General features: G+C 29.1%; 1 protein-coding gene across 1 annotated transcript in view; it reads right to left on the reverse strand.

Annotated features, from left to right (window-relative positions):
* LOC148302092 (opioid-binding protein/cell adhesion molecule-like) overlaps positions 1-21004 on the reverse strand; it is a 92448-nt gene that overhangs the window by 30471 nt on the left and 40973 nt on the right. The window contains exon 4 of the mRNA XM_088272200.1: positions 12403-12580. Within this exon, the coding sequence (XP_088128326.1) occupies positions 12403-12580 (178 nt within the window). The remainder of the gene's footprint in view (positions 1-12402; positions 12581-21004) is intronic.

A 21004-nucleotide genomic window follows, 5' to 3' on the forward strand; every position in this document is an offset into this window, starting at 1 on the left:
ATAGGATTTGGCCACTATGCTGAAGTGGTTTATACATAACTTATAATTGCTACATTTTTAGTATGTCCAAATACTTGTTCACTAATCTGGATTATTTTCAATTAAGAGTTATTTTTTACGTTATTTTAGACATCTTAAAATAGATGAAGAAGTATATGGACGTCTGGGCATTTGCGGGGCTAACGACCGTCATGGGCTGGTTTAAATGATCATCGTTATATCGAAACACTGGTGACAATAAAAAAATGTGGTATTTAAATCGATGCATATTTTTTTATTTCATTTTTTATTTGATAAGAGAAAGCATGTTTTGTGACCAGACAAAAAACTTTTGAATTTCCTTTAGTTGAAAAAGTTTCAGCTTTTATCCACACTTGCTTAAATTCGCAATTGCCTTTTTTGTGAGTATTTTTATAAAAAAAAATCATTTTATGAAGCTTATTTTCATTGACCCATTCGGCAGTCAATTTGTGAAAAAATTATTCCATTTTTAATATGTTAATAGCATGTCAATAGATTGTCAACTGTAGACAATTGATATCAATTATATAATAAAATAACAACTTTGTAATTTTTTCACATAAATTTTATGTAACCAGCAACCGAGTTTCGTCGTAACCGACATCGTCAGACCAGTCTGATGGTATTGGTTACGACAAAACCCATTTGCAGGTCAAATAAAATTCATGTGGTAAAAATTACAAAGTTGTTATTTTATTTTATAAAATGCAGTTACACCGAGGAATGTCAGTACAAAACTTGAATCTAATATCAATTGATTTTAATAAAAAGCAGAACTTACTAAGTAAAATTTCAAAAATTAAAAAATAAACGTATTCATTGAACTTTTTTTGGCATACCTGTTGCTGCAAGATTATTTGCAAGGTATTTAATTACAAAATTTAAAGTACGAAAAATAAAAATCTGAAATGAATCTATGAAGACAGTACATCATTAACATCCACTTAACCAATTTTACCTTAAATTCCAAAAATTATTTAATTTTTTTAAATTCAGGATTTAGGTCACTAAAGAATCCTGCAAAGTTAGAAAACGGATTATACCCATTCGCCATTTCGCGAACGATTTAGTTTTAAGGAAAATTAATAATTAATTTCTCCGTTAAGTAATGAAAGATTAAAGAGCACTTATAAATTTAACATCAAAAGTAAGTCGTAAGCTCCAAGAAGCTAAATAAGTCCGTTTGCATTAAATTATACCCAGACAAAAATATTCGTGATCCGAAATACCGATATCGACCTGAAAATACAAATTAATATATATATATATATATATATATATATATATATATATATATATATATATATATATATATATATATATATATATATATATATATATATATATATATATATATATATATATATATATATATATATATATATATATATATATATATATATATATATATGTAATAAAATACCTAGGTACCTACCTATACATTTTATTAAGTACTTACAAATAGTACCTACATAAAACAGTTCTACCACCAGATGTCGCATGCGTCGCACAGAATAAAACAAAAGACTTCCGATAGAAAAAATATAATATTCTGAACTGTCAGAATCAGATAGATAGATAGAAAATTATTATAAAGATAAATTAAGAATAAACTTTAATTACAAAGCAACAAATTGTTTATTTCATTATTATACACCCACTTTACATATTATTATATATATATATATATATATATATATATATATATATATATATATATATATATATATATATATATATATATATATATATATATATATATATATATATATATATATATATATATATATATATATATATATATATATATATATATATATATATATATATATATATATATATATATATATATATATATATATATATATATATATATATATATATATATATATATATATATATATATATATATATATATTTAAATATATATATATATATATATATATATATATATATATATATATATATATATATATATATATATATATATATATATATATATATATATATATATATATATATATATATATATATATATATATATATATATATATATATATATATGTATATATATATTTATATATATATATATATAAACATTCAAATTCTTGAAACTTATAGATATATTGATCAAACTTGGAACACAGTGTTGACTGCACTAGAACTTCACAAAATACATCTATGGTGGGATGATTTTTTATCAAGCAGAAACTCTTTTATTTGTATGTGGGGTCATGTTAAAAAACTACAGATGTTTTCATCGTCATGTGATACAGGTGACACAAACACTTCGAAACTTAGTCGTGTGAAATGAAATAAACCTCATAAGTGGTCTTACATAAAGCAAGTATTTTTACTAATCTTGCTTTATCGGTTAATGTTTCACACGATTTATTTTAAGCACAACGACAGTATTTTTCCAATAACTTTTGAAGGGCTTTTCAAAAGCTCGGCAAGTGTTTGGAATTTAATTCATGGTTATACCTGCTCTTGGGGAAATGAAAGCTGTAACGTAAACCTAGGAAAATTGGTAACTGACCGTGGAGAATTTCCAAGCAAGGGTTCCAATAACAGTTACAGTAAACAAACCTTCCATAACCCTTCGTTCATTTTGCCTTGTATTAATATTTCGATTTCATTTTTGGTAAATTTTTGACCTCAAGGATTTGAACGATCTCATCATCTTTATAAATAAAAATGTAAATTAAATTGCTCAATATCTAGAATTTTGGTTATTCATCGATTGCTTTTAAATTTTTACAATTTTATATTCATATCGCTCACTCCTTTCAACAACGTCATGTGTCAAAAAAATGACTTTTTAGGAGATTTTCAGGTTTTTAAAGTTTAAGAATATAATGGAATGTATTAAAAATAAATATCAAAGCACTTATTACACTTTTTACTATGCAACAGATCTTTTTAGGTAAAACCTGAAGGTTGCATTTGAAAATTATTTAGTATATTTTAAAAATAAAAAAGGTAAACAATACTTTTTCTTCAAAATACTAAAACAACTGCCCTGTAGCGGGTAAATATAAAGCTGAAAATATGCCGTTTTTGCTGGTATATAGTACATTTTCTGGGCATTCCGAAAACATGCACAACTGAAGATTGACGTTGTTGAAAAGAATGAGGTATATATAACACTCTCTTTTTCATCAGTTTGTGTAATTAAACTTTAAAAAACACGGCCCCGTGGAATACTCATTCCATCATCAGGTCAAATGTAGATTAAAATAAATCTGTTTCGGTCTGACATTTATACAAAAATAAAAATTTGAAACGGATAAAGAATTTTTTATAAATGTCAGACCGTTGCAATTTTATTTTTAATTTCAGTTTTACTTAGTAAATACTACTTATTAAAAGTAATATTTATTTATTAAATTTAAATTAAAAATCGATAGATTTTACCACACAGTGATTGTCGAATCAATTAATGAAAAATCGTAACAATTTCATTTGAATGTACATTTGAACTGATGATGGAATGATTATCCCGGACCCGGTAGTCACAAAGTAGCATTTCTTAAAGTGGTATTACACAAAGTGAGCGATTAATGATAAGGAAAGTGTATAACATATTACCATACCACAAAGTTAACAACGCTTTTAAAATACAAAAATATACCATTTAAGTTTAAAATCATAAATTTAGGTGTTCGTTTGTTCGAAATCTTAAATCTCGTAAAGTAATTAACAGATTTCTTGGAAATTTTGACTTACGCGTTCCATTCATATATGCGCACATTTTCATATAGTTTGTAGCACACAATTTTTCATTTGACAGGGTGTAAAACATTTTTGTTTGTTTTTGTTTTGATTTAAATATGGCAGTGCCACCTGTTGCACATGACTTACTAACAAACCATCACGCCGCTTCCCTGTAGGAGTAGACAAAGAGAATAGAACGTAACAATAATCTGTATCTGTAAACAATCTTCATCCCTTCCACATTCACGCATCTCCTCATACATATGCGTCGATTATTATCGTTCATGAGCATTTTAAAATGTGTGTTTTGTGTTTTGTTTTTATTTTTTAAAATTAAACTGAGCCACAGTAACGCGTGATCGGGTAAGTTTAGTATATAATAATAATAATAATAAAACCCTTCTCCGCACCCCAATGGTGCATAGGGCACTGCGTCATATAAACGCAGTGTTATCTTGATCGTTTACACATGAAGGAAGGTGATCAGCCCTCCGCTTCAGGTACCAGTCCATAGTAATATTGAATAAATATTACAGTGAAAAAATCACTTTTATTTATTTTACCCCCCTTGGGAATCGAACCCAGGACCTCCAGAATGGTAGCCGAGCGTGCTGACCATTACACTACGGAGGCGGACAAATATATATATTTATAATTATATATATATATATATATATATATATATATATATATATATATATATATATATATATATATATATATATATATATATATATATATATATATATATATATATATATATATATATATATATATATATATATATATATATATATATATATATATATATATATATATATATATATATATATATATATATATATATATATATATATATATATATATATATATATATATATATATATATATATATATATATATATATATATATATATATATATATATATATATATATATATATATATATATATATATATATATATATATATATATATATATATATATATATATATATATATATATATATATATATATATATATATATATATATATATATATATATATATATATTTATATTTATAAATATATATATTTGTCCGGCGGAGGAAGTTTAGTATACAATAAAAATAAACCCTTGTGGTTTTCAGCTCGTTAAATGAGGGTCCCGAAACGAGAGAACGAAATGGAAAAGACAAAAGTAAACAAGGAATAAGATGGAATAAATATAAATAGCGGAAAATAATCGTTGAAAAGCAAACTAGACAAAAATATCGAAATCTTTTAGTACACAACCATGATACATGATTTACAACATTTTGAGTGTGTCCAAATACTAGTATTTGGACACACTCAAAATGTTGTGAATAAATTATCAGTTCAAATTATAAGCTTAAATAATAAAAATGAAAATAGTATATTCTGGCGTTTCTCATGTGTGTGATTATAATCCAGGATTCGGACCTCACATACAAATATAAGAGTTTCTGCTTCATAAAAAGCTTCTTAACATCTCACCAATAGATGTATCTAGTGAAGTTCTAGTGATTCAAGAACAAGGTTTCTAAATTTGTTCATATGTATAGAACTTCCAAGAATTTGAGTAGTGTGGTTGTCAATAATGGGTAGTATTAATGAATGTTACACGTGTGTAAAGTGATCACTTAAACCTATGACGGTCGTCAGCCCCGTATATGCCCAGACTTCCATATTCTTCTTAAACTTTGATGAGATGTCAAAAAATAATATACATGATTTACACATAACGAAGGTTTAATAGTCCCAAGAATTAACAGTAAATATGGGAGTCGAACACTGCAATATATCGTTCCGAACATTTTTAATTTGTCGCCGACGGATGTTAGAGGTCAAAATAAAATATGGAACAAAGGCAAAATAAAGAAATGGGTAAATGATCAAGAGTTAATTTTACGAAAATTGTAAAATGTTTATATTCTTAATTTTTCTCTCTCTTTTGTGGATGTATTAGGTTAAAATTGTTAAAAACAATAATATAATGTATTAAAAAAGAACTCTACCTACAAGACACACAAGATTGCTTGGTGGGTCTCTGCAAAATATGTATTTTTAAATATGTTTAAAATTGTGATTTAAAATAAATGTAAACAATTTATGATAATAAAAAAAAAAGATAATTACAAATGTAAATAAACAAACCCGTATCTCAAATCCATTAATAATAAACACAAATATTAATTATACAAGAACAGAAACAATTAATTTTCGTAGGATTAGGCTTCAAAGCAAATTGTTTTCTCGACTGTCCCCGCGTTTTCCAACGACTCTGCACGCATAAATCAGTTCTGACATTGTTCCCTGAGTTTGCACTAGATGCTGGACGATTAATTTAAATTACTTGTTTATAGAGAATTCACAATAACTTACAAATGACGTGATTAATGGGATACACAGGCTACGAAGAGTTACACGTGAACCGTTAAAGTATTTAATATTTGATTCGCAGCTTAACTCTGTTGAAAAATATGGAGAAACGTGGATATGGAAATATATTTATAATATATCGATGTGCCCTACGTAAAGTGCTCTTACTACATTTTTGTCCATCTTGAGATATTTGGTGTATGTTATCAACTAAGCATTATCAAAAAAATATATATAAAATAAATAACGCCTAGTTTTCAGGCGTATAAGTCGCTATGTACATCGATTTTTCAAAATGAACTGAACTCGTAAAACGCTGACTACTTAATTTTGACATATAAAAAAGTTTTTAAACGATGTAATACATTATTTTATCATGTTTTTGAATATATGTGTGGCAAAACGATGTTTGATAGATGTTCGAATGATGAAATAAGGAAAGAATGTAAGGCTGAGATAAGCATTATCGATAAAATTAAGAAAGGTGTGTTGAGATGGTTTGGACATGTGGAGCGTATGAGTGAAGAAAGAACGGTTAAACAAATTTAGTAGTTGGAAAAAGAAGCAGAGGACGACCGAGGAAAACTTGGCACAATCAGATATGTACTTGAAAGCGGCTGGGTCAGGAGTCGTAATAATCGTCGGGTATGTATGAGGAGATGCATGAATGTAGAAGAGGCAAAGAATGTTTGCAAAGACAGAGTGGTGTGGCGTTCGATTTTCTCTGCCTACCCCTGCGGGGGAGCGGCGTGGTGGTTAGTTAGTTAGTTAGTTAGTTTAGAATCTCAGATAAAACTGTTAATTCATAAACAAAAATTCGTTGAAGAAATCTTCTAAGCTTTCCCCTGTAAAGTAACAGATTTGCAGGTACATTACTTTACGTTGTGGCCGTCGATATGGTATATAATAGGCTGTCCCTTATATGGGCATTTTTTTAGATTTTGAACATTTAACCTCTGTATTTTTTACTACTACCAATGCCTATTCAGATACGATATTTGATCCCTGTACGATAATTCTAACCCGTGTCAATGAGGCCTCGAAGAAATTCATCTCTTCTAGATATGATGACAATTTGAAATACGACCTTTTTTAATGTCCCAATACTTGTTCACTAATCTGGATTATTTCCAATTAAAAAAAATATTTTCCACATTATTTTAATACTGTAAAAGTAACTCCTACAATAGGAGATAATCCAGATTTTTGAATAGTAACTAAGTATTTGATACTCAAAATGTTGTAAATAAATTATTTGGTCAAATTATAAGCTAAAATAATTAAATGAAAAGGATATTTTTATTTTATTATTTTTATATGTGATTAAAATACAGGATTCGGACCTCACATTTAAGAATTTCAGCTTAGTAAAAAAAGCTTCTATATCTCAGCAATAGATGTCTCTATCGAAAATTCTAGTGATTCAAGTACAATGCTTCGAAATCGGATTATATACATAGAAAGAATTTCCAAGAATTGGAGTAGTGTGGTTGTCAAGATTGTGGTTGTTAAAAGTATAGTGTGGTAGAGTTGGTGAATGTCACACGTGTGTAAAGTGATCACTTAAACCAGCTTTTGATGGTTGCCATGGTAAATGGTGCCGCCAGTAATATAACGTGAAAAAATTATACTTAGTTAATAATTATATATATTTTTAGTTGATTTATTCTCTATCATCAATCCGAATATCATTTATCTTTTGAAAAGGTTTTGAAAATAGTGAAACATATATTAAAGATGCCTGAATTTTAGGTCAAACATGTTAAGTTATTAAAATAAAGATATTGAACTATATGAAGTGATCGCTTAAGAAATTCAAATGCCAGGTCATAAGCTCTAGAATGCTCAGACTTGTGGCGTGCAATATGTTCAGATCTAGACATTAAGCTTGCATCTGTTTTTAAATTAGAACTTCGTACAATTAGGCTGTTTTATTATAGAAGAAAAAACATGCACACATTTTTAATTTAAACTTTACTTGACAAATACCACTTTTAATTAATATATATTGCCAACACCTTTTTCGATGCATTCCGTATTATTATTGGTGTTTGATAAGGTAACAGAATGCATCGAAATAAAAGTGGTATTTCAAAAAAATATATATAAGTACTTATGTATTTACAGTCGTACTCGGTTATGGCGAGATTTTGGATATAAGGAGGAGACATTCGTTGACATTTTGGTTTCTGATTTTCTCCATACATTTATTAACAGTTATAACAGCGTTGTAGCTTCGTCAATAATTTTTCCTTAGTTCAATCAACTCTTTTGCTATTTTTTTTTTCTATTAATATTTCTAATTTAATAGCTCTTTGTTTAAAAAAAAGGTATGTAAAAGACATTATAATAACCTACCCAAATCGGACGTTGTTGTTCAAATTATGTTTACACAAAATAGTTAAATGTATTGTTGAGGAGAAGTTTTGCAATAAAGTCGCGTATTATTATGTTTACATGAGCTTAAAGCGTCCTTTTATATTGACTTTAACATAAGTTTCTTGTATTTCGAAATTTGGCTGTAACATAAACGTATATACGATAAACCACTTTTTCATAATAATATTATTTGTAGTACATACTGACTAGGGCAGTGGTCATCAACCTTTCGAGACGCTGGGTATAAAATTTCAATTTTGAAAACAAAAGTTCTTCATTTTATTTATTAACTTCGACAATGGTATTTGATAAAATCAGTTTTTTAGAGAAAAAAAAAACATTATTGCTCATTCACGATCTTAGGTGTTTTTAAAAGTTTCACATTAGTATAATACCACTTCTTGCTTTATATTTCATTACACACGACTAGTTTCGAAAAATATATTTGTTTTCATCGACAGGTGATTAGTAAAACAAACGAGCATATGGTAAAATATATAGAGATTGGTTGGGTTATAAATAGAGGGGGGGGGGATTAAGAATTAAGAGTTTTCGTAGGCGGAAACATAGATATTAATGGTGACGTATTTTGAAAACGCATAGCATTCATTAAAGTTTTATCAGAATTAAATTTTGTATGTATTTCTAAATTTTCTAAATTGTGCATGACATAACCTTTATTTGTACCTAAGTGTAATAATTAAAGTCTATGTGTGTCAAATAAGTAGATGGTTTCCATTATTTAATTTGCGAATTCTGAAAAATAATAACTAGTGAATCGACGTTTAATTTTTAGATTTCTCGAATATATTTTATATCGCAGTCTCTACGAGGAATTTCATGTACACCGCTTCTATGTAAGATGTTTACTTTTGAATTTGTATTTCCAAGAATTTTATCTTAATTATTATTAATACGCAGGTTGGATGTGAGAGGGATAAAATATAACATTTGTTTAGTTATTTATTCAGTATTAAGAATTTGTTTGATGTGTTCCTGAGTTTTGTTTACTGTTTATATGATATTGGTTTTATACAATAACAAAAAAAACAATCCATCAATATGTGGAATCTTTGATATATATGTGTGCAAATGTGTTTTTTTTTCTTCATCTAATTACTTAGCGCTAGATTATCACTCTAATATTCGTAGCACCAATCAGTCACGAGATAATGTAATCACTTTTGTGTGAATCATCATCTTATCTTTGTTAGCATAACCCCTCGATCATTAGCTAACGTAAACTAACAAAGAAATCCTATGGCCAAAACACAATAGGACGATGTACACAGCGCCACGAAAGCGCTGCCCATTGAATTAGGTGAGAACATTATACTCGATTCATTTCTTGTGTATATTGTTTTCAATATTTTTTTTACCATCTAATTCTGTAAGATTGGTTTCTTCGTAAGCCTTATTTTTGTATTGCTTGAATACATATATAATACGAATCCTAACAAATAAATTATTCAAAAAATTACAACTTATGAAAAAAATATGAGGAGATGCTTGAATGTCGAAGAGGCGATGATTTTTTACAAAGACAGTAAATCAAATCATTATGTTTTTTTGTATGTGTTTTTTGTTTGTTTGTCTGTGTGTGGAAGTTTTTGGCAAGGAAATGTAATAATTTATGAGTATTTTAATGTTTTTAATTTTTTAGAATTTAATAAACCCTGATGATGACAAGGTTCTTATCGAAATCAGTGGGTTAGGTACTTATAATAAAAATGTAGTTAAAACAAAGTATTTTTAATTTTATAAAGTTTACAAAATGTGCCACATAGTATCTGCGAAAAACATTCAAGAAACTGTATGTTGTTTTTCTATATCATATTCCGAATTTGTGAAATAAATGATTTACTTGAAGCATCGTACCCAATTTCAGTTTGAATACGCATTTTCGTAAACAGTTTTTCTTATATCCTTTAAACTGCTGGTAAAGTAGATTTCTGCCAATGGATGGTCATCTTAGGGAGAAATCTGTTGCCTTTCATTCGGGAACCCGACGCTGGATAAATAGTTTGGAACTAAACGAGTTTCTTACAACTTTTCTGCCATTAAACTTGGCAAGGTTTGCCCCGAATTCGCTGACTGCGTACAGTAATCCCTCCTTAGCTCCGTGGTTTCGTTTCATCAACATACCATGAAAATAAGAACGAGCAAATTTGGTCGTAAACCCAAAAATAAATCGAAAACTAGACGCAACATCAGCTGTTCATATATACGTAACAAATTAAAATATCTACTCTTCGAATTCATTAAAAAATTTCCCATCGTGATTCATTTTTCTTTTCCCTCTCTTTAAAATTTTAATTTTTGTATAAATGCCAGACCGCAACAATTTCATATTGATCTACATATGACCTGATGGTAGAATGATTATTCCAAAACCGTTAGTCACGAAGTAGTGTTTTTGAAAGTGGTATTACACAAAGTAAACGATGAATGATAAGGAGAGTGTTACACAAAATTTTAATCACGTGCGTTTTTTGGTCGACTCGAGGACATCCCGTGGACACCCAATTAAATTTGAATACAAAACCAAATATGTCACATATGCAGTCGTAGGAAATTGTAGCGCTAATCTATCTTTGCAAATAATCTTCGCCTCTTCCACATTCATGCACCTCCTCAAACACACCCACTGATTTTTCCGACAATATGATATTTAACTGATATTTCAAAACCAATCATTTGATGCCTCTACATACAATGAATAAAATATACCAATGAGTTAGAAATAAAAGAAAAAAAATCTTTAATTAAATTTCTAGTGAAAGAAAAAATAAAAGATTTTGAAGCGACGTTTCGGCTTCTTTCTTCTGCGGTTTTTTTATGTTTTTAATTTTATTCCTTTCTGGGTTTCCCATTCAATTCAGCAATTTTATACTCAGCAAAGGAATAAAACTTTTTTCTCCGAAACCTCACAGACCCTTTTCCAACCAACTTCTCTAAAAACACTTTTATCGGTTTAGGCAGTTCTTTGCTAAGCTTAAATAACATATTCAGCCGTCTAATGAAATATTTTCATGACTCAAATATTTATTTTATTTCCTATTTTTCCACTTTTTTATTAAAAATATATATAAGTAAACATTATTTTAATATTAAAATGTTTTATTCTGCCTTCTAATGAAATGCCATCTCCCAGATGAATGTTCGCAAAGCGATATATGATAGGTGTTTGAATATATACTGGTTTATACTTGGCGATATAAACCGATTTCATTAATTGATTCGACAGTCATTTGTGGTAAAATCTATATATCATTTAAATTAAAGTTTTACTTATTAAATAAAACTATTTCTTAAAATCTATTATGATACGTGTTTTGGTATATTCTGCATCATTTTCAAACACCGTATACAGTGACGTATAGCCTATGACGGTCGTCAGCCTCGTAATTGCCCAGACTTCTTATTATATTCCCATGCCCATATTCTTCTTCATCTTTGAGGAGATGTCAAAAAATAATATAAAAATAACTCAAGTAATTAGAGATAATCAAGATTTTGTTAACAAGTATTTGGACACACTCAAAATGTTGTAAAGTTTTATTTCATTACACACTAACAGACACTTAAACAGACGTTTTCATCTCCAGGTGAAAAGTAAAGTATTTAGGTGTGTATGGAAATAAAATCCATTAAGTGGGATAATACAAGTGTTTAAATAAAAAAAAAATCAACACGTCATTCCAAACAGTTACAGTTAATGCCGAATCAATAAAAAAGGAATAATATATATTATTTCAAGTCCCAAATATGCTGTAGTATGATTTAAATTCGAAGGTATTACAAACGTAATAACATAAATTACATAAGTTTGTCGTAGTGATGATTTTAAGTTCTAGTACGCGATTTGAACGAACGTCTATGAAAATGTCGAAAATAACATACCTGATTCCTCCCCTTTTGGTGTCGTAATTGAGCTGCCGGCCCTGATGAGACCAGAGTACTTGCCCGGTGAGCTGAGGTACTTTGGAGATCACGCAGCGAAGTTCTATGATGGACCCTTCCTTGTAAAATTTGTCCGACACCGACACTCCTCGCTCGTCGACTATCTCCACCTTTGGCACTGAAATAAGAACAAAACTAATTTTAGAAAAAAATTAAAGAAAATAAATGTATAATTAAAATATAATTTTATTTTAAAATCATTTTGTCCGCCTCCGTAGTGTGATGGTCAGCACGCTCGGCTACCGTTCTGGAGGTCCCGGGTTCGATTCCCAGGGGGGGTCAAATAAAAATAAGTGTTTTTTCACTATAATATTTATTCAATATTACCCTGGACTGGTACCTGAAACGGAGGGCTGATCACCTTTCCTTTGTGTGTTAAAATCAAGATAAATCCGTTCCGATCAAGATAACACTGTGTTTGTATAATGCAGTGCCCTATGCACCATTGGGGTGCGGATAAGGGTTTGAATGAAATGAATGAATATATGTTTTATTAAAACTTAATTATAATAACATATTTATAGTGATTTCAAAACAAAGTTACATTTTAATTATTTAATGGAAAATCACAAAACTAGTTCTTCAAATCAAAATCAAAAAGACGTAGCAATATAACAAAACAACAACTAAAACGTTTTCATTGGCTCCATAGCGTAGTGGTCAGCGCATTTGGCTACCTCGCTGGAGGTTCTGGTTCGATCCTCTAGGTGGTAAAAGAAATATAAGTGATTTTTCACTCTAATATTGATTTAATATCACCCTGAACTGGTACCTGAAGCGCTGGGCTGATAACTTGTCCTTCGTTTATTTAACGAACAACATAAAACTGTTTTTGCCCTATGCATAATTGAGTGCGGATAAGGGTAGGAAGAAGAAGAAGATAAAGTTGTACCAACTTTTAACGTGGACAACATCAATTTAGTCTAATTTTATTTTATAAAATGCAATTCCATAAAGAAATATCATTTCGTAACATAAATCTCATAAGAGAACTTTTTTTCTTAAAAAATACGTTTGTATTCCTCATTATAAGAAAAACTTTTTTTTCTTCTTTTTACTCTTTCACATTCGCTTCAAAACTTTATTTAACTTTTCTTTCTGCACCCCCAAACCATCTCAACACATCTTACTTAATTTTATGGATAATGCTTATCTCAGCCTTGCATTTTTTCCTTATATCACCATCCGAAGATCTATCACATATCGTTTTTCACATTCGTCAAATCCACCCATTTTTTATGTAAATGATATCAACGCAAAAATGACCTTTAAAACAAACATATAAAGCTTGAAGTGTAATGAACACATTATCGTAATTTTTTTCGCTATTTAAAAGCTCCCTAGGCAACTAACTTCAACCATTTTTTAGAGGAGTTTTTCGTAATTTTTCCTTAGAGACTATTTAAATACTCGTATACTAAATGGGACCCGTCTCACTTAAAAATTTAAATGAGTTGTAAATAAATTCTTATATTTCTAAAACGTTTGACATTTTCTAAAAAAGCAATTTTTCAAGTGTCGTTCAAAATCACGCTTCTAATAGAAATCATAGTAAACAGAGCTTTCACCGGTTTTTTTGTTCATATTAACATCTCAAAATAGATGAAGAAGAATATGGAAGTCTGGATATTAATAGGGCTTACGATCTACCCTGTAATTACCCTGTATATGCTCCGACTTCTGTATCCTTCTTCATCTATGTTGAGATGTCAATATAAATAAACCCTAAATGGAGAAACCCAGGTTAATGAACAAGGATTTGTATTATACACGCAAAAAATAGTATAAATAAAACACAATAAATAATAGTATAAAATATGAGCTTAATAAAAATTGAAAATCATCAGGCGTCGTTAAGGATGTAAAATATTGTAATTCGGAATGAACCTTACTTGCATATTATGAAGGTTTCTGCTAAATAAAAAGTTTACTCAACTCAACCATGTATGCTGCCGAGACCTAAACTAAAAAACTAACTAACCATCACGCCGCTTACCCGCAGGGGTAGGCAGAGAGAATAGAGCGCCACACCACTCTGTCCTTGCAAACATTCTTCGCCTCTTCCACGTTCATGCATCTCCTCATACATACCCGCCGACTGTTACAACTCCTAACCTGACCACTTTCAAGTATTTGGCATACCTGATCGTGCCATGTTTTTCTCGATCTTCCTCTGCTTCTTTTCCCACTAACATTCGCCTCATAATTTTGTTTTACCATTCTTTCCTCACTCATTCGTTCTACATGTCCAAACCATCTCAACACACCTTTCTTAATTTTATCCATAATGCTTATCTCAGCTTTGCATTCCTTCCTTATTTCACTATTCGCACATCTATCATACATCGTTTTGTCGCATATTCTTCTGAGAGATCGCATTTCGACTGCATTCAGTCTACTTTCATCCTTCTTTTGCCAACTCCGTGTTTCACTTCCATACATTAGAGTTGGAACCAGGACTCCGCTGTGCAAACGTTGTGCCGAGACCTCACATGTATAAAAAACGTATCAATCATAGGATGTACATAAACATATTCTATCTTGCATACTTCTAAAAAAAGGAGTCTTTGCTAAATGAAAGTTAAGCTAAATTATTCTTTATGTTAATATTTGTACTCTTGCTTTGAAAAAGCCAGAGTTAAAAATTTCATAGCCTTAGAGGGGAAATATAACATCCCATGTTTCTTAACTTATTGTAAAAGTTTCGACCATAAATAAGACCTGTAAACTAATTTATTATGTGAACTTCGCATAGAACAAATTTTCTAACGGCTTTGATGAGTTCCTGCAAAAGCAAAAATAAACCTAAATTACAGTGAAATACTATTTTCAAGCATATTACGTGAAAAAAACCATACCTTTGAGAAGGTAATGAGTCTAGTGTTAAACAAAAAGTTTAATAATTATTCTGGCAGTACAAACTAACCCTAATAAATAGTTGTGAAGCATAGAGTTAGCAAAAGAAGGATGTTCAAAATTCAAACTCAGACGAATATATGACGAAACCATATAATAATAAAAAAAAAATAATAATAAAAAAAAAATCAACATTTAAGTATTTCGGCTCGACACAGGCTATGCCTAAAGAGCCGTAATACATATGGAAAAAAATGTATGTATCTATTAAATAAATAAATAAATAAAAAAATAATGAAGATATTGAATCTAGTTTGAAGCAAAAAAGGTTATGATATTATATATATACACATATATATATATATATATATATATATATATATATATATATATATATATATATATATATATATATATATATATATATATATATATATATATATATATATATATATATATATATATATATATATATATATATATATATATATATATATATATATATATATATATATATATATATATATATATATATATATATATATATATATATATATATATATATATATATATATATATATATATATATATATATATATATATATATATATATATATATATATATATATATATATATATATATATATATATATATATATATATATATATATATATATATATATATATATATATATATATATATATATATATATATATATATATATATATATATATAAAGGGTCCGCCAAATAACTTTTTTTTTTTGAAAATACTATAAAAAAAAAACTAACTAGCTTCGGCTGTGTGGCACGTAGCGCCGTCCTGTTGAAACCAAATGTTGCCAATATCCTCCTCTTCAATTTTTGTGAACAAAAATCCGTTCAACATGGCCCGATAACGATCGCCATTGACTGTAACGGCCACTCCTTGCTCATTTTCAAAGAAAAATGGCCCAATTATGCCTCTGGACCAAAATCCGCACCAAACAGTGACTCGTTTTGGGTGTACCGGCTTTTCAATGTATGCGTGCGGGTTTTCTGTGCCCCAAATACGACAATTTTGCTTGTTTACATACCCGCCAAGATCAAAATGAGCTTCATCCGAAAAGATGATTTTTTTGGCAAAATCGGCATCTTCTGTAAGTCGATCGCAGGCCCACTCAGCGAAGCGAAAACGCATTGGATGGTCAGTTGGCTTCAACTCCTGAACCAATTGGACTTTGTATGGCGTCATACCAAGGTCTTTATGCAAAATTCGTCTCAATGATGTCTCCGAAATGTTCAATTGTTGAGAACGACGGTGAATTGATGTTGATGGCGCTTCACGCACACTTTCTGCCACAACATCGATATTCTCGGGTGTACGCACTGTTTTTGGCTTTTCACGCTTTAGTTTATCGATGAGGATGCCAGTTTCTTTCACTTTTTTCACAAGATAACGAACATACGGAGCTGACGGTGCTTCTCTTCTTCCAAAAACCGTACGCAATTTTCGCACACATTCTGCAACATTACCATGATTTTCAAAGTAATGTCGCAATATTTTCCAGCGTTGTTCAAGCGTATACACAACCATATTCGCTCAGCGGAAAGATAAAACTAATTATCTGTCAAATCAGACATGAGCTAAGTGTTACCATTCACGAAATAAGCACTAGTTGAAAAAAAAAACTTTAGATGGCGGACCCTATATATATATATATATATATATATATATATATATATATATATATATATATATATATATATATATATATATATATATATATATATATATATATAAACTACAAAAAGCGAACAATGAAAAATAAGGAAGAGTGTTATATTACCGTACCACAAAGTTGGTTATGCTTTTAATATCCAAAATTACATACTTTTCTTCAGCGGTTTTCATGTAAAAAATATTTTACTTCACCCAAAAAAATATATGTTATTTCAAGTCAATAATAAAATTGGAAATACTCATTGAGTTTTGGCTCTTCTTTGGGCTTCAGATAAAGTGATTTCTTATATTTGTGTGAAACTTTATTTAAGCTTGAATAGAACCCATTTGAAGTGAAGATTTATCCATATAAATAAACTTTTTTGAAAAAGCGTTTCTTGTTGGGAAAACATATTATATTGTAACGATAAATTCGGAGGTCAAAATTTATAAAATATTGTATCCAAGTTCTCTGTTGGAGATTTTCCCGAGAAAAAAAAACTCACGAAATTTATTTTTCAATTCAATGAGAACGCTGGGAGTTATATTCGAAATTAGTATGTAGGAAAACATTTAACACTTTTGCTAGTAATATTCTTGTTGGGTAATATATCCAAAATTAAACAAAGTTTGTTGGATTGAATTCTACATTTATTTATGTATATGTTAATACGTGACGCGTTTCGTCTCATTAAGACATTATCAAACACTCTATCTTACCTAAGGTGTTTAATAATGTCTTAATAAGACGAAACGCGTCACGTAGTAACATATACATAAATAAATGTAGAATTCAATCCAACAAATCTTGTTTAATTTTGGATATATTGCCAAACAATTCAATATGGAATTCTACCAACTGTCTGCAGATACAATAAATAAGTAATATTCTTGCTCAGAAATGTACGAGTATATGAAAAAATTAACATAATCTTTGTATTTCTAGTATTTGTCTCTTCGTCAGGACAAAATTATAGCACAAATATGTTGATCGTCCATTTTTTTTTCAACCATGAAATATATTCTAAATTATAGGACAAATGTATTTTATGTGACTTGTAGTTGAAGGGTTGCCTCTTCAGTCGGTATACCCTTCTGTCTCAATACGTCACGATCAATCTTTATCAGGGTTGCCCATTTTTTCGGCTAGGGGCAGCATTACAGTTTATGAACCATCTTACAAAAGAGACTATATAAATAAATAAATCAATAGGTAAAATACTTGGAACAGGTTGAAAAACCAGGGGGTTGGAAATTCGTCGAGGATATTGAATGTGGAAGGCCCCATGCTGCCTATATTGGAAAGGCCTGATCTATTATGTTACATACCCAGGGCAATTGTATATGAGAAGTGTATTATATTTGGGAAATGATCCTTTTCGCTTTGTAAGCTCGGGTTTAAGCCTCTCTATAAAGCTCCTTCAATTCGTAACAGTAATATGTATTGCTATTTTGCTATTCATGTAGGGAAAAATATATATTTTAAGCTAACGTAACAATGGGTCCTGAAACGTCTACGCATCTCGGATTAATGTTATATTTCAAACAAAAAATAATAATATAAAATAATTGAAATGTTTGAATCAAGTAATTAAAATATTTGAATAACCACAACTTTTGAATACCCCTCTTTAGTTTAAGTCTTTTAAAATTATAAATAAAACACGTTTTTTAACTACTTTAGTATTATATTATTACAAGTTTTAGAAGCTACAAATACTTCAGAAAGTTCAATTTTTCTTGGGTAATTGATAAAAGAGGAAATTGGCTGTTTGAAGAAATAAACATAAGAAGAAAAAATCCTGACTAGCCCACACTGGTTTACTCTTCCGGTTCCCAACACAGATTAAAATAAAACATTTATGTACAATATTTTGAGTGTGTCCAAATACTTGTTCACAAATCTGCATTGTCTGCATTCGGGAGTTATTTTTTATATATTTATTTGACTTCTTAGCAAAGATGAAGAAAAATGTTAATGTCTGGGCATTTGCGGGCCTTTAGAACGTCGTAGGCTGGTTTAATTAATCACTTTACACACGTGAATATATACATACATAGAAGTTCCAAAAAATTGAGTAGTCTGGTTGTCAACTATAGGTAGAATTTGTGAATGTTATCCGTTCGGAAAGTGATCACTTAAACCAGCCTGTGATGATGGGGTCGTAAGCCCCATAAATATCCAGACTTTTCTTTTTTGAAAATCTATTTTGAGATTTAAAAAAACATGATTTTAGACTAGAAGAAACGAAAATCGCCTAATTGATATATAAACCTTATACAAGTATAATAAGCATGGAAAAAATGCAACTCCCATTAAAAAAAAAAGAAAACAAATTTTTAGGCATGAATATTTGATGTTTTCAAACCTCGCGAAATCCGCGTTCAGAGCAAAATCGTTATCATTCGTAAAAGAGTCGCAAACGGTGTTTGGAAATTTCAGTTATATATTCAGAAGCGTGTCCGAAGTTTAAAACCAAGAATGTCCCTTTATCTGAGATATTAGTACCGAATTCGTGATTAAACGAGTTATCATGACGGAGTACTGCCATTAGGATTATTCCATTCCGAAACTTTCGCAATACTACGCTGGCCCATTTTAATCCATGCCTCAGCCGAATTTAAATTCCTAAGTGAGTAATATGTGGAATTTGTCGTAATATCATATAACTGAAGGGGATGAATATATTAAGCCTCGGAATATATTACTATTTAACGGATAATATGTATTATGTATTCGTAATTCGAGAGCTTCTGGTAGGGTTGGGTGATGCCCTCCTAATTGAATGAATGGGTTTTGTTAGATGACAGGAATTACGTTTCGTTAGAAAAACTACCGCTATCGAAATATATATATATATATATATATATATATATATATATATATATATATATATATATATATATATATATATATATATATATATATATATATATATATTTATATATATATATATATATACATATATATATATATATATATATATATATATATATATATATATATATATATATATATATATATATATATATATATATATATATATATATATATATGTATACATATGTATATATCTCTATTTGTTTGTGAATTTGCAATAATCATTCCATCATCGGGTCAAATGAAGATTAAAGTGAAATTTTACGTTTTGACCACAGTATAATGCATGCAGTTTGTTTATCAAATAAACTCTTCACCAATTCACCCTTTTCATTATACGAGATATTTCCGTACTATGCATGTCACAACAAAGTACTTATATGATGTTAACATATGTTTCATATATTCGTACAAATTTTCATAACCAAATACTTAGGGAGACAGATATCAAAATTAACTAAAGTTGGAAAATGAACCAACTATTTCTTGATGTAAACATACGTAGGTAAAGGCAAAACAAAACAAAGCGTTCATATTGTGACATGTGTCACAAACTATCAGATTATCATGTAATTTACGTAGGAAAACGTTGTTTTAACTGATATTCTAATATTACAACATGCGACCTTTTGAACGCCACCGTAAGAGTGTCTGACACGTTGATAGGGGAATAAATTAATACACTTTTGAAATGTTCATATAAAAAAAACCTTATTCACAACCTATGGTGCATAAAGCACTACGTCGTAGAGCAGCAGTGATATCTTGATTGTTATTTTCCATACCGCCTTTAAAAACTTTTCTAAATCTTTTTCATTGTCCTTTCTAATATCTAAATTTATTAATATAATTTATAAATATTTTAATTAAATATTCTGACCATTATCTACACCCAATGGTGCATAGGGCACTACACCGTATAGAGCAGTGTTATTTTGATCTTGGTTTTGAATTGATTATAAAATATTTTATATGAGATGCAAAATGTTAACATATATAAGACATGAAATGGTAAAAAATATTATTTTTTATCTTCGGATTTTTCATTTTAAATTTCTACAGCTTAAATTTCAAAATAAATTCGGAAAAAGGAAATTATTTTTC

Source organism: Brachycentrus maculatus, unplaced genomic scaffold (assembly GCF_059751285.1).
Source record: "Brachycentrus maculatus isolate JH-2025_06_01 unplaced genomic scaffold, ASM5975128v1 h1tg000482l, whole genome shotgun sequence".
Lineage (NCBI taxonomy): Eukaryota > Metazoa > Arthropoda > Insecta > Trichoptera > Brachycentridae > Brachycentrus > Brachycentrus maculatus.